This window comes from Monodelphis domestica, chromosome 3, assembly GCF_027887165.1.
Source record: "Monodelphis domestica isolate mMonDom1 chromosome 3, mMonDom1.pri, whole genome shotgun sequence".
Classification (NCBI taxonomy): domain Eukaryota; kingdom Metazoa; phylum Chordata; class Mammalia; order Didelphimorphia; family Didelphidae; genus Monodelphis; species Monodelphis domestica.
In genome coordinates, this window is record NC_077229.1 from 424,054,675 (window position 1) to 424,071,862 (window position 17,188).

Genomic DNA, 17,188 nt, shown 5'->3' on the forward strand with positions numbered 1-17,188 from the left:
AACTGCTTGGTGGTAATGGATGTAGAAGTGAGAAATGCTGAGGGATGCCACCACATAGGAATGCTGGTACACTGAGGACTGCTCTGGGGTTTACTCTGGTGTTTTGCCTATTGATCCCTACTGATTGCTGATGGATCAATCTATTTCCTAACCTCCTTCCTCCTTCACTCCCTCCCTTAAGTAATCTCTCTCTTTTGCCTCCCTCACCTCCCAAATCTTCTTGAAGCCTTTGCTTCTTCCCTCCCTCCTGAGTAAACTATAAGGATACTCCAGTTGCTTTCTCAGTCAAGGGGTTTATTGGGATAACAGGATGGGAAACTGAGGGATGAGGATTTCCCTAAAGTACGGGGATAATTTTAGAAAGGTTTGAGGAAGTATTCCAGTCACAAACTGTGACTCTGAGACAGTTAAGGAGATGGAGGACAAGTGTTTGAATCTTCTTTCTTCTTCACCAAGAAAATCTCTTCTTCAGTGTCAACTTCAACTTCTCAGAACCAGAGAAATCCAAAAAACCAAATCAGCTTCACAAAGGTCCAGGGAGAGAGAATGTGACTTCCAGTCAGAGACAAAGTCCAAAAGCCCAGTCAACTCCCCCAGGGTCCTTTCAGCCAGCTTCAAACCTCCAGGGGAAAAAAGTGACTTCCATTCAGACAAAGTCCCCTCCCCCACCCCCAGCTTAAACTGCCACCAACCGAGGACATTCTGTTGGAATCCTGGTTCTTGCATCTTGGTCCACAAGTCCTGCAAAACCTCTCTCATGTCTCTATCACACTAAACAATAAGGATAGGAGAGAACATAGCCGCAATGCTTTGAGTTTGAAAATATGACAATGGGGGGAGCAGCTGGGTGGCTCAGTGGATTGAGAGTCAGGCCTAGAGACAGGAGGTCCTGGGTTCAAATTTGACCTCAGACACTTCCCAGATGTGTGACCCTGGGTAAGTCACTTGACCCCCATTACCTAGCCCTTACTACTCTTCTGCCTTGGAGTCAATACATAATATTGACTCCAAGACAGAAGGTAAGGGTTTAAAAAAAAAAAGAAAAATATGACAATGGGCCACATTTTTGGACTCAGCTGAAATGTTTACTTACTTTCTTTAGAGAAATTGGACAAAAGAGAGTCATCTAATGACTAAATGGGGAGGGAGGGGAAGGTATTTCTAGTGATATACTTTGTTTTTCCATCAAAATCAGTTCTTCACATAAGCCCTCCCCAACTAAACCCCTCTCTGGTAATATTTAAAAAGAAAAAAAAATTTAAGGCAGGTAATCCAAACCAGCAAAACACATTGATTGCATCTGATAGCAGTACATGCCACATCTGCATCTGTAATTCCCCATCTTTCTCACCAGAAGAGAGGTGTGTTTTATCTTAATGGTTTTATTTTTATGATGTCAGGCATTTGGTTAAGTGGGAAAAATAACTGTCATGTGTTACAGGTTGCAGGGACTACCCTTGGATTTGTGGGAGGACGTTTCATCACGTCCTATGAAGACTTCGATGCCTTCTTCAGGGACCAGCAGATCTTATTGCCTGCCATCATTATCATGGTAGTTGCTGTTGTGATGCTTTTCCTTGGAGTGACTGGTTGTTTTGTCACGGTTAAAGAATCGCAAGTTGGCCTGCGGTTTGTAAGTATTAATTTGATTATTTCCTTTCTAGAGACTGAAGCAGACTAAGGAGCATGCTGTTAAATGTTTAAAAACCAGTTTAGGAGAAACTGGAAAATTATACAGGGTACATTTTGAAATCTAATCTGCATTATTAACATTTTCTTCATCAATTTCTAAAGTCTAGAAAGTCAGCTAAACAATAAATCAAGCCCTAATTTAGGCAACATTTGTTGCTGTCCAAAGTGTGAATGGGCACACTGAAAATTTAATAATCTTCTCTGAATAATTTGAAATTATCTGAAAATACTTTCTTTAGAGTCGTGGTCTTTTTTTGGGTCCTCATCTGTATCTTTAGGCACAAGATAAGTAGGACATCCACAAAGAATCAGCTATTATATTGAGTCAAGGAAACAAGTACTACATCTTTAACTCCCTCATCTGAAACAAAGAGTTTGAATTTAAAACGAAGACTGAGTCAAAACATGGAGTTGAGTTATGAATATTTGGCAACAATATTTGGAGTCTTATAAACCTCATATTCTCCATGAATTTGAATTTATTTTATTTCTAGAAACTGACTTTGAAACATCAAAGAGCAAAGATCTTCCTTGGATATATAAAAAGGCCCCCCACATAGATGGATCTTGGTATAAACAGTAGTTAAACATACAGATAAGCTCATAATTAGGCATTAACTCCCTTCTATTTCCCCTTTCTTTCTCTCTCCCTCCCTTTGCTCTCTTTCCTTCCCTCTCATCCTCTCACACACACTTGTATGTTCAATTCAAGAAACATTAAGTATGGACCTGCACTGAGGATGTGAACACACTCTAATGGGGTGTGGCAGAAGAGACATGTACACAGACAATAAGAAAAAAGGGAATGGATGATAAATTCAAAAGACTGACCCAGGCAAAGGGGGAGAGATCACTTTTAGTTGCAGAGGGAGATGATATAGTGGGAGTGGAAGCTGTAAGTCCAGGAAAGGGGAGGTAACAAAGTATAATTTATACATTTTCTTTTGATTTTCATGTGTCTATCTATGAATAGAGTATAGATTTCTTTTGTTTTACTTTCATATCGGTATCTATTGGGAGCAAAGAATAAATAAGGGTGTGGGAGTGGTTCAACAACTTTAAAATGTAAAATTAATTTAGATTTTTAAACAGTAATGCTGTAAATTTACAAGAATGGAAATTTTATGAAATTTCACTCACCCATTCATTCTTATGGGCCCAGATATCTTCCACGTCAGGATTTTATAACAAAGGGAATATATACATCTATAATGAAAAAGTTAAAAGGAAAGTGGAAAGAGTCTCACTAAAGCCATCAGAAACCTTAGCCAAGCTCCAGAGGACCTCATATGGTACATTTTTTAGAACAATTGGCTTTGAGGCTGTGTCATAAAAATTCGTAGAGTCCCAAAAAACCCCAAATCTTCTCTTGTGTTTGCCTATTTTTGGTCCTGATCTTGGGATATTTGGCCATCCAGGGCTAGTTGGGCAGCTAGTGAACATCCTTGATTTTTGAAGACTGTCCATATAAGCTGCTTGAGCTTGCATTTTTATAAGCAGGTTCTTATCAATCTAGCCACTTAGTATTCAATAAACCCAAAGATCCAAGCTTTTGGTGAAAGAACTCACTGTTTCACAAAAACTGCTGGGAAAAATTGAAAGCAGTATAGCAGAGGCATGTACCAATATATCTCACACCATACACCAGGATAAAGTAAAAATGGTTACTTGAGCTAGAAATAAAAGGTTTCTCCCCAGGCAGCGGCCAGTTGCTGTTCTAGGAAATTTAAAAACAGAATACAGGTGTCAAAGAGCACCAACAGGACTTGTCCCCAGCACCCTTTTCTGACGATTCAGATTGTTTGAAAAGTTCTCCTACTCACCAACTTCCATCCCTTGAATTCAGGTCAGATTTGAAGTAATGGGGCTGAGGATCTCTTTCTGTATGTAGCTTTAGATAATATGGGGACTCTCTTGACATGGTTATCCTTTCCCAAATGCTTCATGATTAGGGTAATGAGTACTGTCTTGCTTAAGTGGAAAAACAATAGATGGCCAAGTTGGCAAGGCCAGAATAATATCTAACTTTAGATTTTTGTGAAGGATACTATTTCTTGACATTTCAAAATACTAAATGTGATTTCCTTTCAATATTAGTTCCTGTGCATTCTTTTGCTGATGTTTATCACAGAAGCGACTGCTTTTGCTTTGGGATTCGTTTATCGAGAGAAGGTAAGTGGACTGCTAAGGGCCTATTACAGTACTGCGTGCTCATGGAATGTTTGTAAGTATCTTTAGTCCCATTTCAAGGCACCTGGAGGTTGCTTCCAAATGACCAGCCCGTAAAAGAGTTCTTAGCAGAAATACCAAATAACTGGTGAAAGGCAGGCAGCTGTGCTCTTAGCTCTAGAGTTTTCCTCTGAATCTTTCAATGGCATCTATTTTTTCAATTATTGGACAAGCATTTATCTCCTTATCTGTTAATAGATCTACTATCTATCTTAGTTCAGGCACTTTGCTAGGCTCTGACCATATCAAAAAAATCAGACAGTCTCACCTCTCTGGAAGCTTATAGTTGATCACTAAATATCTTCATCAGTTTAAGCTTAGACAGGACAATCCGTAAAGCTAACCAAAGCAGCTGTCAGTTTGCCTATAATGAAGTCTCCTCCCAAGCCTGAGATCAGGGCTCATCAAAAGCTTTTAGGGGAGAGGTTAGACTGGTTAGGAAGTCCTTGCTTCCTTAAAGACAGGAACAACTTCAAGCAGCAATGAATAGGTATGAAGGCTGATAATATCAGTAGCAAAAAGACCAGTCAGAGATTGAGTAGCTCCTAAAAGTTTGACATTGGGAAGAAGCAAACAGCAACACTTACTTACATCCAAAAAGGAAATCTTGAGGTCTGGAAGATGTGAAGGATATTGCAACTGATAATGAAAATTTTAATAATAGCTGAGGAGCAATTTGGTTATAAGTGATTTGTTGGCTAGGCAGTTTTAGTTCAAAGATTTCAAATACAAAGTAAAGCACATTTTTATACCCAAGAAACAATTGATCAAATATGTCCATAGGATCAATTAACTATAACAAAAGCAATTAACCAGAATGCCAGATTAATGATACCAGATTAAGTAATCTAATTTCTAATTGGAGGAAAGTTTAGAGACTTGCCAGGTTGTAAGGAGGAAGAAGAAGTTTTCTGCCCAGATGGCAGGGAGAAAAATAAGTTTCAGGGTCCTCTATTTTTTTAAAGTGAAAAGATGATGATCAATTATAATCACCAGTATTTAGGGAAGATTAGATGATTTGTATATCTTCATTTCTCATTGGTGGTGAATACCAGAATGGAGGAAAGTACATGTGGTTAGCACAAGATGGAGTCTGTGCTCTCAAGTTAAAATCTTATTGATCCTTCTGATTCTTTCACTAAGTTAACTGTATTTTTGAGCATAATGCTCATTTTCTATTAATAATATTATAATTTTTTTCAGCCACAGTATACTCACAAAAACAAATGACATAACCCTATAAACATTCCCTTATTTAGTAAAGAGCACCAGATTTGGAGTCATATGATCTGGGTTGTAGATTGTATACCCCACCTTAGCTTTTTATTATATATAAAATTATATATAAAATCAGGGTATTAGACTAGTTGAGATTTCCAAGATTCTTTCTATTGCTTAAGTCCTAGGAAACCATAAATGTCTTGCAAATTACCCTGTTAGGATATTTGCTAAAGATGAAGATATAAATATATACATAATTCTGTTAGGGATGGGAGAGAAATTACCTCTTAAATATTGACATGATTCCTGTATCACAAGAGTTACTTAACTTTTTCCTGATTTGGGTCTTGGAAGGATGCTTTATGATAACTTAATTTGTATAATTACATAAGGGCTATTTTGTAATAAGAGCATCCAAATATTTTGGTGTTTGTTCAAATATATGTGTGTGTGTGTGTGTGTATGTGTACATTCATATTTTAAATTTCAGGTAGTGGCAGAGGTACAAGAGACTATGAATGAACTCTTTCAGGAGTATGGTAAGCAAAACCCAGAGACAGAGATGGTGGATTTTTGGCAATCTCAGGTATGTATCTGATAAATAGTTAACAACTGCCTAATTATAACCTGTGCTATAAGTTATATGGAATGTCCTAAAAATCTTAATGTAGTTTTAAGTTTTTAAAAGTTATTGTTTAAAATTGCATCAAGTAAAACATTAGCATTTGGTTCTAACCAAAAGATTAAGAAAGTTATACTAATACAAATTTTTTGAAATCTTTCATCGTTTTTCGTTTTACAAATGAATCAAGACTGAGTATCTATCTTGCTTTAGTATGTTCTTCAAGGATTTCTGGTTTCATCCCTCTTCTGGTAAACATTTCAGACCCTCTGTACACTAGCAGATAGACTTCTTGAGCTGCTGTGCCTGAAAATACTGTTTGTTAGTCAACACTCTGGTGGTCTTACTCTCTCCTCACCTAGTTAGGCTGGTCCTGAGCCTGTACTCCTCTATTTTGGTTAGATCTACCAGAGCATGCTTTCTGCTCACCTATCATTCTAGGATCCAGAGATACCTCTAGGTCTCATAATAACTATTTTTTCAATCAATAATCATTTGTTGATCATCTACCATGCTCATCACTATATGAGATGCTGAGAAGAATACAGTTCCTGCCTTTAAACTCCAAGGACTCTTCTTCTATGAGCTTCATTTTAAGGACCCTGTGCTTTGAAAAGTGTCAAAGTTCAGATCTGGTACTACCCAGAACACATAAAAGACCAACACTATTTAGTTCCAAAAAACTTTGACCCAACCTCATTTGATTTCTGAATAATGTAATTTGTTTACTCACATATATTGGTCTCCACTTGAACTATTTCAACAAACAAGTACCATCAAGTAAATTTTAAGTCCACTAGAGAAATATGAGAGGCACAGGGCATCCTCTTAGGTAATTACAATGCCTTTTTCAAGGCACCTTGAAGTGTTCCCCAGTTTGACTCCTTCAAATAATTCTAGCATCTTCATGATCAAAAGCTATGACAAGCTAGAATTGTACATCTAATTGTACATAATTCTATTATTATCCAATTTGAGGACTTTAGGTTTTTATTGCTATATTTTTATGTGTTTATAATGGTGTGTATATACGTACATATATATATATGTATATATATATATATATAGTGGAAGCTTGGATAAGAAATAAATGGGCCTTAGAGTCAGGCAAATGTAGGTTCAGATCCCAACTCCAACACATATTAGCTCTGGATCCCTGGGCAAGTAGATTAACATTTCTATGCCCAAGTCATTCCTCTTAAGATTATTATGTGGTGGGGGCATCTAGATGGCTCAGTGGACTGAGAGTCAGACCTAGAGGCTCTAGGTTCAAATTTAGTCTCAAATTTGGTCTCAGACACTTCCTAGCTGTGTGACCCTAGGCAAGTCACTTTCCTCCTATTCCTTAGTCCTTTTCACTCTTCTGCCTTGCAGTATTGATTCTAAGATGCAAAGGTTGGGGTGAGGGTTAAAAAAATCTATTAAGTGGCAGAACCCTTGCTAACTTGGATTGATAAATGTCCTATTGTTAAAGTAAGGGATTTGGGGATGGTTTTAGGGAAAAGGCAACAGATGATAACAACAATAAATATAAACAGGGTATATTTAATTTAAATGGTAGAGGAAATTAGGAGTGTCTAAGAATAATGATAACCCACCCAGGTAATAAATAAAATAAACTTAACTAACCTAAACTAAATTAAACTACAAATTACTAAGGGGTTATCAATGTCCACAGGGCCAGATTCTCACAAACTCCAGACACTTGGGTCAGCCAGCAGGGTCAAGTTGTAGTGTCCGCACAAGGTCCAAAAAGGGAGAAAGTTCTCACCATTCATAATGTCCACCATTGTGAAGGGAAGCACTCACTCAACCTTTTGATAATCCAAAAGTCCTTGGCAGCTCCTCAACTGGTTCTTCAGAGAGACCACTAGGCACACCTTCAAGTTTCACTAGCTTCAGGGAGAGAGGTTCCCAACTGCCTTAGAGTCCTGACCCAGCCAAGTCTGTGGAATCTTGATCTTGCAAGCTGCTAGCCTGCATTGCTATGCCCTGCTAGAAATCTTTTCCTACACTATATAGCAGTATGTGCAAACCCAACAACTTTAAAAACCAACATTTTTGTTGGGAATAACTTTAATAAAGCCAATAATTTTTTTTTCTTAATTACCATTCCCCCCTCTAAAACAATGTACAAATAGCAAAACAAAGGATAACCAAACAGTGGAGACTCATCAGTAACATAGTATATAATAGTACATAGAGAATCATCTGTATTTTTAAAGTTTGAAATCTTTTTTTATAACATACAAATATATGCAGAGAAGGAACATTTATAATGAATTTTGAGCATATTATATTCCATATAGTCAAAATAAGTTTAATAGAAATACATGCTAGATAACACTAGATAATGTGCTAGAAATACTAGATAACATAAATATATAGACAGTTGATTAAGGGATTCTATATATTAAGGAACAGACCTGCTCTATTTTTAGAAGCCAATCTCATTTCCATTAGAATATTGATGGCTCAAATGAAATGGTTTCTGATGGACTGAAGCTATTGGAGGCATCAATACCTTATGTTGATTTGATTCCGAAATATGTGTAGTGTACTGCATTTGTACCTCAAATGGATTTTCTCTTGGGAGGAAATAAAATTGTGATTAACCAGCAGATTCTGGCTATTGACCAGATTTTTGTTTTTGATTTTGCTTTTGAGAGAAGGTATTTTTTTGAAAAAAAAAATCAAGTCTTGAGATGTATTTACAAATAGTAAATAAAAGTGTTTTTGCTATTTAAAAAAATGTCCCACACCAAAGAAATTACAAATTCAGATCCCTTTTCCCCTCCACCCAAAAAAGTTTTTTATTAATGATTTTAGATGTAGGAGGTAGTCAGATTTATTTTTTAAAGTTGCTTGAAGGTACATTCTAAGGAAAATTAATAGCATTTCATTCAATTTCAGTTTGAATGCTGTGGTATTAAGAACTACACTGATTGGATTAATATGGAATGGTTTAACCGCACAGGAAATAATAGTGTCCCTTGGAGTTGCTGCAAACAAGAATTCAAGAACTGTAGTGGACTCCTCAGTGAACCTCAAGAACTGAATACAATGGTAAGGATTACCTTGAATCCACATAGGACATTTCTGTTTTAATGCTATTTTGCCTGGACTGGTGACATTTTTTTTGGCAGGGGTGGTAGAAGATGGGGGGATGGTTCATGGTACTGGAAACTTCCCTTTGAAGAAACTTCTTATATTAGTGTATATTGCCAACCATTTGGAAATCTACAGTCCTAGAACATTGCCTGGGAATAAAGAGATTAAGTAACTTTTCCAGGGTCATAAATCAGTAGATATCAGAGATCTGACCTTAAATCTGAACTCTGGTCTTCTCTACTCTGAGGCCAGCTCTCTTTCCTTTACCTTTATGCCACATCACTTCTCACTGAAACTGATTTTATATGTCAAAGTCCAACTTGGCCATTTCTAGATGTGGTCAAATGATTAACGAGGAATCAATAAAATACTACCATGGAGGATTGGTGCTGTGGATTCAAGATTTATCCTGAACCCAACAAGAAAGCTATAAAAGCCAATATGGAGTTAGAATAAATTCAGTTTATCCCTACCCATCCCACATTATTTTTTTAAACCCTTACCTTCTGTCTTAGAATCAATAAATACTATGTATTGGTTCCAAGGAAGATGAGTGGTGAGGGCTAGGCAATGGGGGTTAAGAGGCTTTCCCAGGGTCACATAGCTAGGAAGTATCTGAGACCAGATTTGAATCCCAGGACTTCCCATCTTCAGGCCTGGCTTTCAATTCATTGAGCCTCTTAGCTGCCTCCACAATCCCACATTATTACATACAATTTATAACTTCCATAGTGCTAATGTCTACCCATAGGCAAAGACTCTTTGCAGCTCTATAGAATGGTTAATATAAATCAAGAAGGTAACCTTTTCTACCAGAAGGCTCATAAACTGCATGAGATTTTTAGAAGATAAAAATCTTCTTGGAAGAAATGGCATATGTAGGGCTCTTCTTTTCAATAGGTGTCACTGCATCACTTAATACAGTTGGCTAAAAAAGTGAATATGATCCTTCTGAGACTGCTTCAAAATAACCTCTTAAGAGATGGTGTAGGTTTTGGAGGAAAGTTATTTTTAAATATTGTTTTATTTCAAACTTAAATACTGAGCATTTTATTTTACATAGCAGAACACACAAAAAAGATTATTCTAAATGAAATCATGAATCTCTATTTCATGTGCTGGCTTTTCCCCCCTCAAGTATATACTAAATTTTGCATTGTACCTTCAAAACTATCCTGTTTATCTGTGCTTACTTCTGAACTTCCACTATTTTCACTTGTGGATCAAAAAAATGTTATAGTGACCTCATTTTTTTGTTATTTATATTGCTCTTTCCCCTTTAATCTGAAACAAGAGTCTCTATAGCAGTTTTGGGTAGGAAAGGAATTGGTCTGTGTATAATTCTATTGCCTTATATACACAATCTTCATTTATCTTGCATCATTTCAGTGCTCATATCTGGGCCAGAAAATCTTTGTAAATCTGATGTCAATGGGCTTTGGGGTTCAGGGTATATCTAATTATGTATATTCCAGATAAACAGAAGTATCATGTATTTGATTGTAATGTAGGGACTTTGGTTTTGCCACATAGTGAAGAACATCCACAGGGCCACTTAAGTGTTTGGGAGAATTCCTTGGGTGTGCCTTAGGTCCTCCTATATATTTAATTTTTTTCCCCCTTCTCACTAGGGTTGTGCTGGGATAATGGAATTGCGAGTAAAGGAGCTTATCAATTACATCATGATTGTCATCCTAGGATTTGCAGTTGTAAAGGTATTTACCTTAATTTTCCAGATGAATCATCTTCAGAAGTACTTTATTCAGAATTACAACCAAGGTGTTATGATGAGAATATTGTCCAAAATATCAGCATTTGGGGCATACTTCTTTCCATGGTGGTCTAGAAACCACTGTTCCTATGCCATGCATTTCTGTTTCCCCTCACAATCTTAATATCGGTATGATACCCATCTTCCAAGGCTCACCTTCTTCAGCAAATTGGATTAGATTTACTCTAATTCTTATGATGAAGAATGAGTGCTTAGATTAAGAATCAAGATGAAGGATAATTTTAAAAAATATTGTATAGAATATCCTAAATAGGATTTAGCAACAGTGAGAATATATCAGAAGAGAGGCAAAGAACTTCAAAAAATGAAACTCAAAGCAGTGCTTATTTTGAGTCTAGTAGTGCAAAAAGAAAGCAGAGCAGGGTGAGAAACAAAAGTTCCTGCAGGAGAGACATATTTCTTTGTCATCTTCATTTTAAAGAGGTAAATGAATCTCTGAGAAAATCTTTTTCTTTTTCAGTTTTTTGGAATGCTGAGCATTTTAGTGATTGCATGCAGGAAAGAAGAGAATGACTACCAACCCTTAAACTCTGGAGTGTTTGCTTGAAAAGAGATGAGCAAATGAAACTTCACTGAATCATTCAAACACAGATGGCTTTTACAGACTGTCCCCAAAGAATATTAAAAACCCTATGGATAAAAAATTTTATTCATAAGGACAGAAGATGATAATTCTGGAATTTGTTATTCCTTACTACTCTGTTCTCCCATCCTACTCTGATACACAATCAACAATATAAATGAGAAATAAGATTTGATTAATTGAATCTACATCAAGTACACATAGAATTAATATGATCTATGCAAATACCACATTAAAGGGGAACAGTTTCATGGGACTAGTACTATAAATGAGTGACAGCTAGAATATTGGAGATTTGGGTAGTGGAATTTTCTTATGTATTGGTTGAGACAACCAAAAATTACTTTGCTTTTTAAATTATGAAATATATCAATTGCATCTGTGGTGTAAGTTGGCATGTTACACACATAAATGGGTTGTTTTGTCTGTTTAAAAGATAAATTAAGTTACATGAAAATTGACTTAAAATGACTAATTTTGGCTTATTTGATTCAGCTGTATTGCTTTGACAAGATTATTGCTCACTGTTGCACCTCAATATGAAAGGCATGCCCAACTCATAATAAAGAAACCTAGTTCTCTTGCTTTTTAAAAATTCCATGGGTTTCTTGGATAAAAGCATATGTCACAGAATGACAGATCACAAAGAAGTTGAAAGAGAGTCAGTCTTTCTAAGCTCAGTAGTCTGAATTTGACTGAGAATTCCCTTGACAGCTTCTCCAACATGTTTTCAGTTTAGAGACTTAAGTTTTTTAAAGGAAATAAAATCCCTAAAACTTTTTTTCACATTATGTAAAAGTTCTCTTCTAGATCAGCTCTTTTACTTTAAATGTGGCATTCCTATAAACAGCAAAGGAAATATGAACTTAGTTTAAAACATTCTGAGGTCGTTCTTACAATAAAGATGATAAATGGATGATTAGGTTGTTCTAGTTAATTATCAGCTCTTTTTGGTATGGGTATATTAGCTAACTTTTGATAACAGATTCTAGACTTTTCTTTCCCCTTTCTTCCCTTTTCTTTTCACCTTTTTTTCTCCTTTCCCCCATTGCCCAGGTGTTCTAGAAATCCCAATACAATCAGCACAGAAGCTTTATCCCACTTTCCTTTTTCATTCTGGGCTAGTTCACAACTCCTAAGGTATTTAAGGTATGACCCTCCACCCTGAAGGGCTCAACAAATTGGTACCAAATTTAGTGTGGACACCTGTTTGGTCCTGAGAGGTCCACCTACCCGAGTTTCCCCAGCAGTACCCTTCTACTTGACCTAATTTTACACATTTTCATGTTCACAATTGTCTTCTATCACTTTCCATCTCATTTAATTTAGAAATATTAATGAAGACTTATTTAGGTTCACATGCATAGATGAACTAATTACAATGCTGTCAGATTACAATAAAATATTCCTCTAAGATTTATGGCTCCCTGAAAAACAGATGGGCTCCAATATGCTTTTCTCATGAGGAAATAAAGACTTTCCTTGTATGAGAAGATTTTTCTCTTAAGATTAGTAGCTTATACTTCTTTTTCAAAGTTCTAGAGGATATGGATACCTTTTAGAATTTGGGCAGTTATAAAAGGTCTCTTTGTGGCTTTCTGAGATCATGTTTTAAATTATTCAGTGCTGATTTTGTAATAGTAGAGTTGGAATTATTTTATATGAAGCTGAATCTTTAGATTGACAGAAAAAAGCTTTAAAAAAGGTGAGAAAAGACATGTTTTAAATAACCTATTAAATATATATAGGAGGATCCTCAAACAATTCTGTATTAAAGGAACAAGTTGCTTTCCACATAATTTCTTGTGTTTTTCCTAATTATGCCATTATTCTTACTCTGGTATATTACTAGGTAATTAGATGTCTTTTAATTTAAACTTTCACGTACTGAGTACTGTCTTTACTAATTTTTCAAAAATCACTTTGGAAAACATTTTAACAAAACTAATAAAATATGTAACACCTAAATATGTTTGCAATTATTGTTTCCCTGTTCCCATGGATACACTAAAAATAAAAGCAGATTTGAAGTCTATTAGTGGCAACCTTACTTTTCATTAGAGACAAGACATATGCATAAAATCATAATAATGAACATTAATTTAGGATCTAACAGCTGCAGTGTAGTAGAGTGGAAAGAGCCTTGGAGTCAGAGGACCTGAGTTCAAATCTGTCTCAGATCACTACTGTATGCCCCTGCCTAAATCAATTTACTCACTTATAAAACTGAGGAGGTTAGGCTAGATGACTTCCAAAATCCTTTCCAACTCTAAATCTATAAACTGAATAAAAATTTTGCTTTTATTTAGCTTTGTAATTTGTCATTACTATAGAGAACATAAAATTATAATCACCTGATATGTAATATCCATGGACATGTATTAAATGTTTATTTACTATACACTGGAGAGCTTAATTTGGATTCTAACAACTACAGTTTGTAAATTAAAGTGCTGGGGATTTTTTAAAAAGCAAAAGCAGTCCCTGGCCCTAAAGCTTATATTCTGTCAAGGGAGGCAACATAAATAAATGAATATAAACAAAATAAATACAGAATAGGTGAAAGGTAAGAAACTGGGTTCCAGTAGCAACTAGGGGAAAGGGAAAAGGTAGTCTGGGGGGGGGGGGGAATGGCACTTGAGCTGAGTCTGAAAGAAATCCAGGGATTCCATATCAGAAGTTGGGAGAAAGTACATTCCTGGTAACACCCACAGCCAGTGTAAAAGTGGGACAATGGAAGGTCATGTCTCAGAAATAATAAGCCAGTAAGCTAGTATGGCTACAAGGGAATAGAATATAAGAAGCCTGTAAAAGTAGAAAGGGGCAAGGTTGTGGGGAACTTTTAAATTCCAACAGGCTTCATATCTGATGGAGAGGAATCAGAGTCTCTTAACTTTCCACTCTAAAAAAAACCTCAAGTTCTTGATTACTCGAAAGCAAACTGATTGAACTACAGTTTCTGAGTTTAAAGTAAAGTTCGGTACTTCACTCTTCAACCCTCTAATCAGAATGGAAAGTAGGCTGAGAGAGGTGGAGTCAAAAACTGAATTAGCCCCATGGTGGTGAGTAGATTCTCTAGATATAGTAAAATGATTGGGATAATAAAATAACAAATGATCATATTGTCACCTAGGTGAATTTCTGGGAAGACTGAAAAAGATCAGATTACAGTGAACGTGGAATAGGGTACTCTCTTGCAATGTTGGTGATAGAAATGTTATTAGAGTTCATGAGGCCACTGTGGGCCATATTTGTGTTACCCTAGAGTTTTGCTACCTTGGTGAGAGGTAGTGGATCATGAGAATTCACCAGAGACTTGGGTCACATGCTATATATCATCATGGCAGTATGTTGCCTAAGAATGTCCAACCCTGGATTATTCCCATGGCCTCTCCCTTAGGTCCTTATCAAATAGTACTCCTCAGCATGACTGGCTTGATTTCAACAGGCCAGTAGCAATATTGTTCTTTTCACTGCTGCTACAACCCCTTGCTGTGTGGTTGTGGCTCTGCCATTCAATACAGAATATCTAACGGTTTAAGGATAACTAGGAGCTGAAGAGTTGTAAACAGTAGTTGGTCCTCTAATTAGAACTTTAAAAGACAGTGGTGCTTCAGATTCACAAACCAAGTTACTTTGTGTATCAAGATGGGTTAAGGGGGGCATCTACCAGTAGATTTAGAGCCAGACCTAGAAACAGGAGGTGTCCTGGGGTTCAAATCTAGTTTCAGACACTTCCTAGCTGTTTGACTCCAGGCAAGTCACTTAACCTGATTGCCTAGTCCTTATCACTCTTATGCCTTGGAATCAATACACAGTATTGATTCTAAGAGGGAAAATAAAGGTTAAAAAAAAAGATGGTTTATTAGCATTTCTTTATTTCCTTCACTATGTCCATTTTCCTTTTCTTTTTTCTCTTCCCTTCTGTCTGCATTTCTGTTTCTTGATCTATTTTTCTTTACCTTTTACTTATTTCCTTTCTTTCCCCCTAGTCTGGACATAATATGGAATTGAAGTATATATTAAAAGTAAAATTCAGTATATATAAAGGTGTCTTAAATGTCTTATACTTCTCAAAAAAAAAGGCTCTCTAAATGGCTTTTTTACTTCTATATTCTTTTACTTTGCTTTGATAGAAATATTTCCTCAGTCTACATCAGCATTTAGTGTCCTTTCTGATAGTATGATTTTGATATAGTCTCCCCCACTTCCCTCCACCAGGCTACTCCCTGAAACAAATTCAGCATGAATTTATATATTACTAAGCAAACTACTTATCCAGCCCTAAACATTTTCACATGCTATTTCTATAACTCTATTAAAATGACTTCTTCCTAAAATTTAGATACACCTCCTTAAAGTTTATTTATAACTAGGTACATGGCATTATCAACCCTATTAAATAGAATCCTTCCAATGTCTAATCCTTTATTGACTTTTGAGAGAAGTAAATTCAAATGTGATTCCCAAAAAATATATATGTGTGAATATAATGGTCTCCCCCAAATCTATTTTGTTGGGTCTGGTATTTCTTATGACAGGGCTCTGCTCTGACTATAGTCCTTTGTATGAATGCCTTTGCCCTTTTGTGAAATATTTTATGTTTGGAACTTTCTATACCCAGTGCTGTAGACCTAGGTATATAAGTGGGGCAAGAAGAAATTTCATGGCCAGTTACTGGAATTAGCCTGTAACATCAGAGATGGGAATTCACTCATGTTTGTCTGAATGCCAAAAGACAATGATCTTCTGTATTTCACCATTGCAACTGTAAATGGCCTACTTTGACATAGATAACTCCCCTAAATCTTACCCCAAAGAGCATCAGTCTATTTTCCTGCTTTTGGCCATTTCATCTGCTGGCCATAGTAAGGCAAAAAGTTGAGAAAATCACTCAGCCCTTGGGAGGCTCCTTCTTAAATCTCTGATATAAGAGTTACAAAGGATTTAGAGCTGGAAGTGACAAACATTCAAATGTTGATTAGTTATAATTTGCAAGGCCCTGTGATATGACACAGATAGATTTTTTGTTAATACTTACAATTCAACAGTTAGGGAAGCAGGGGGTAAGTATAGCAAGAATATGTACCCAAATCACTATGATACAAGGTAGAGTGCGTTATCAATGGAGAGTCAGATTCAAGTGCCAGCTTTGCCATTAACTATCTGTGTGTAATACTGGGAAAGTCACTTCCACTCTTTGGGCCTGGATTTCTTCATCATAATAAGAGTATTGGATGAGATGACTTTTTAGGTCCCTTCTTACTTTGAATCTTTATGTACAATTATAAGATATGGGAATCTGTCTTAAGGAAGTAAAGATTAAGTATGCATTTGTGTAATTCAGAAGGCAGTATTCTTAATACCTGGCACAAGATAGAAAATTTCTATCACAACATAAGATTAATAGAATTGTAGCTAATACCCACAGTGATAAAATGTAAACTGTAGACCAGATTAACCAGAGAACAGTAGTTCTAAAATGTAAACAGTTAATACCCCCTAATCTTTCTTTGAACTTTTCTCTATAGTAGGATTTTAGGTGAAAGTACCAAATTACAAGAAATCAGAATGTGATTAAAAGTGCAACTTTAAGACAGGTGGTCCTAAGGTTCAAATCTGGTCTGAGACAGTTCTCAGCTGTGTGACCCTGGGCAAGTCACTTAACACCGGTTACCTAGCTCTTACCACTCTTCTACCTTGGAACTAATATAGAAAATTGATTCTAAGAAGGAAAGTAAGGGTTTTAAAAGAAAAAGTGCAACTTTCAAGGGACAGCCTAACATACATTTAACTTAATCTCCTATATCTACAGTTTTTTACCATGTTTCTTTATATTCAAAATGATGAACCTGAGGTAAAATCCTCAATAGTATAATAGTACCTTACATTCATATATAGTTATCCTTTCCACATCTCAACTTTCCCTAAGTTGAAT

At 36.1% G+C, this 17,188-nt stretch overlaps 1 protein-coding gene across 4 annotated transcripts in view; it reads left to right on the top strand.

The window, feature by feature from the left end:
• Positions 1-13,218, top strand: part of LOC100020352 (tetraspanin-36-like) — a 52,387-nt gene extending 39,169 nt beyond the window's left edge. For all 4 annotated transcript variants that reach the window (XM_056824422.1, XM_016431390.2, XM_007486670.3 and 1 more), the window contains 6 exons: positions 1,442-1,633; positions 3,790-3,864; positions 5,633-5,728; positions 8,678-8,830; positions 10,507-10,590; positions 11,128-13,218. In XM_056824422.1, coding sequence (XP_056680400.1) covers positions 1,442-1,633; positions 3,790-3,864; positions 5,633-5,728; positions 8,678-8,830; positions 10,507-10,590; positions 11,128-11,214 — 687 coding nt within the window. In that variant the 3' untranslated portion in view covers positions 11,215-13,218. The remainder of the gene's footprint in view (positions 1-1,441; positions 1,634-3,789; positions 3,865-5,632; positions 5,729-8,677; positions 8,831-10,506; positions 10,591-11,127) is intronic.
• Positions 13,219-17,188: the final 3,970 nt, after the last annotated feature.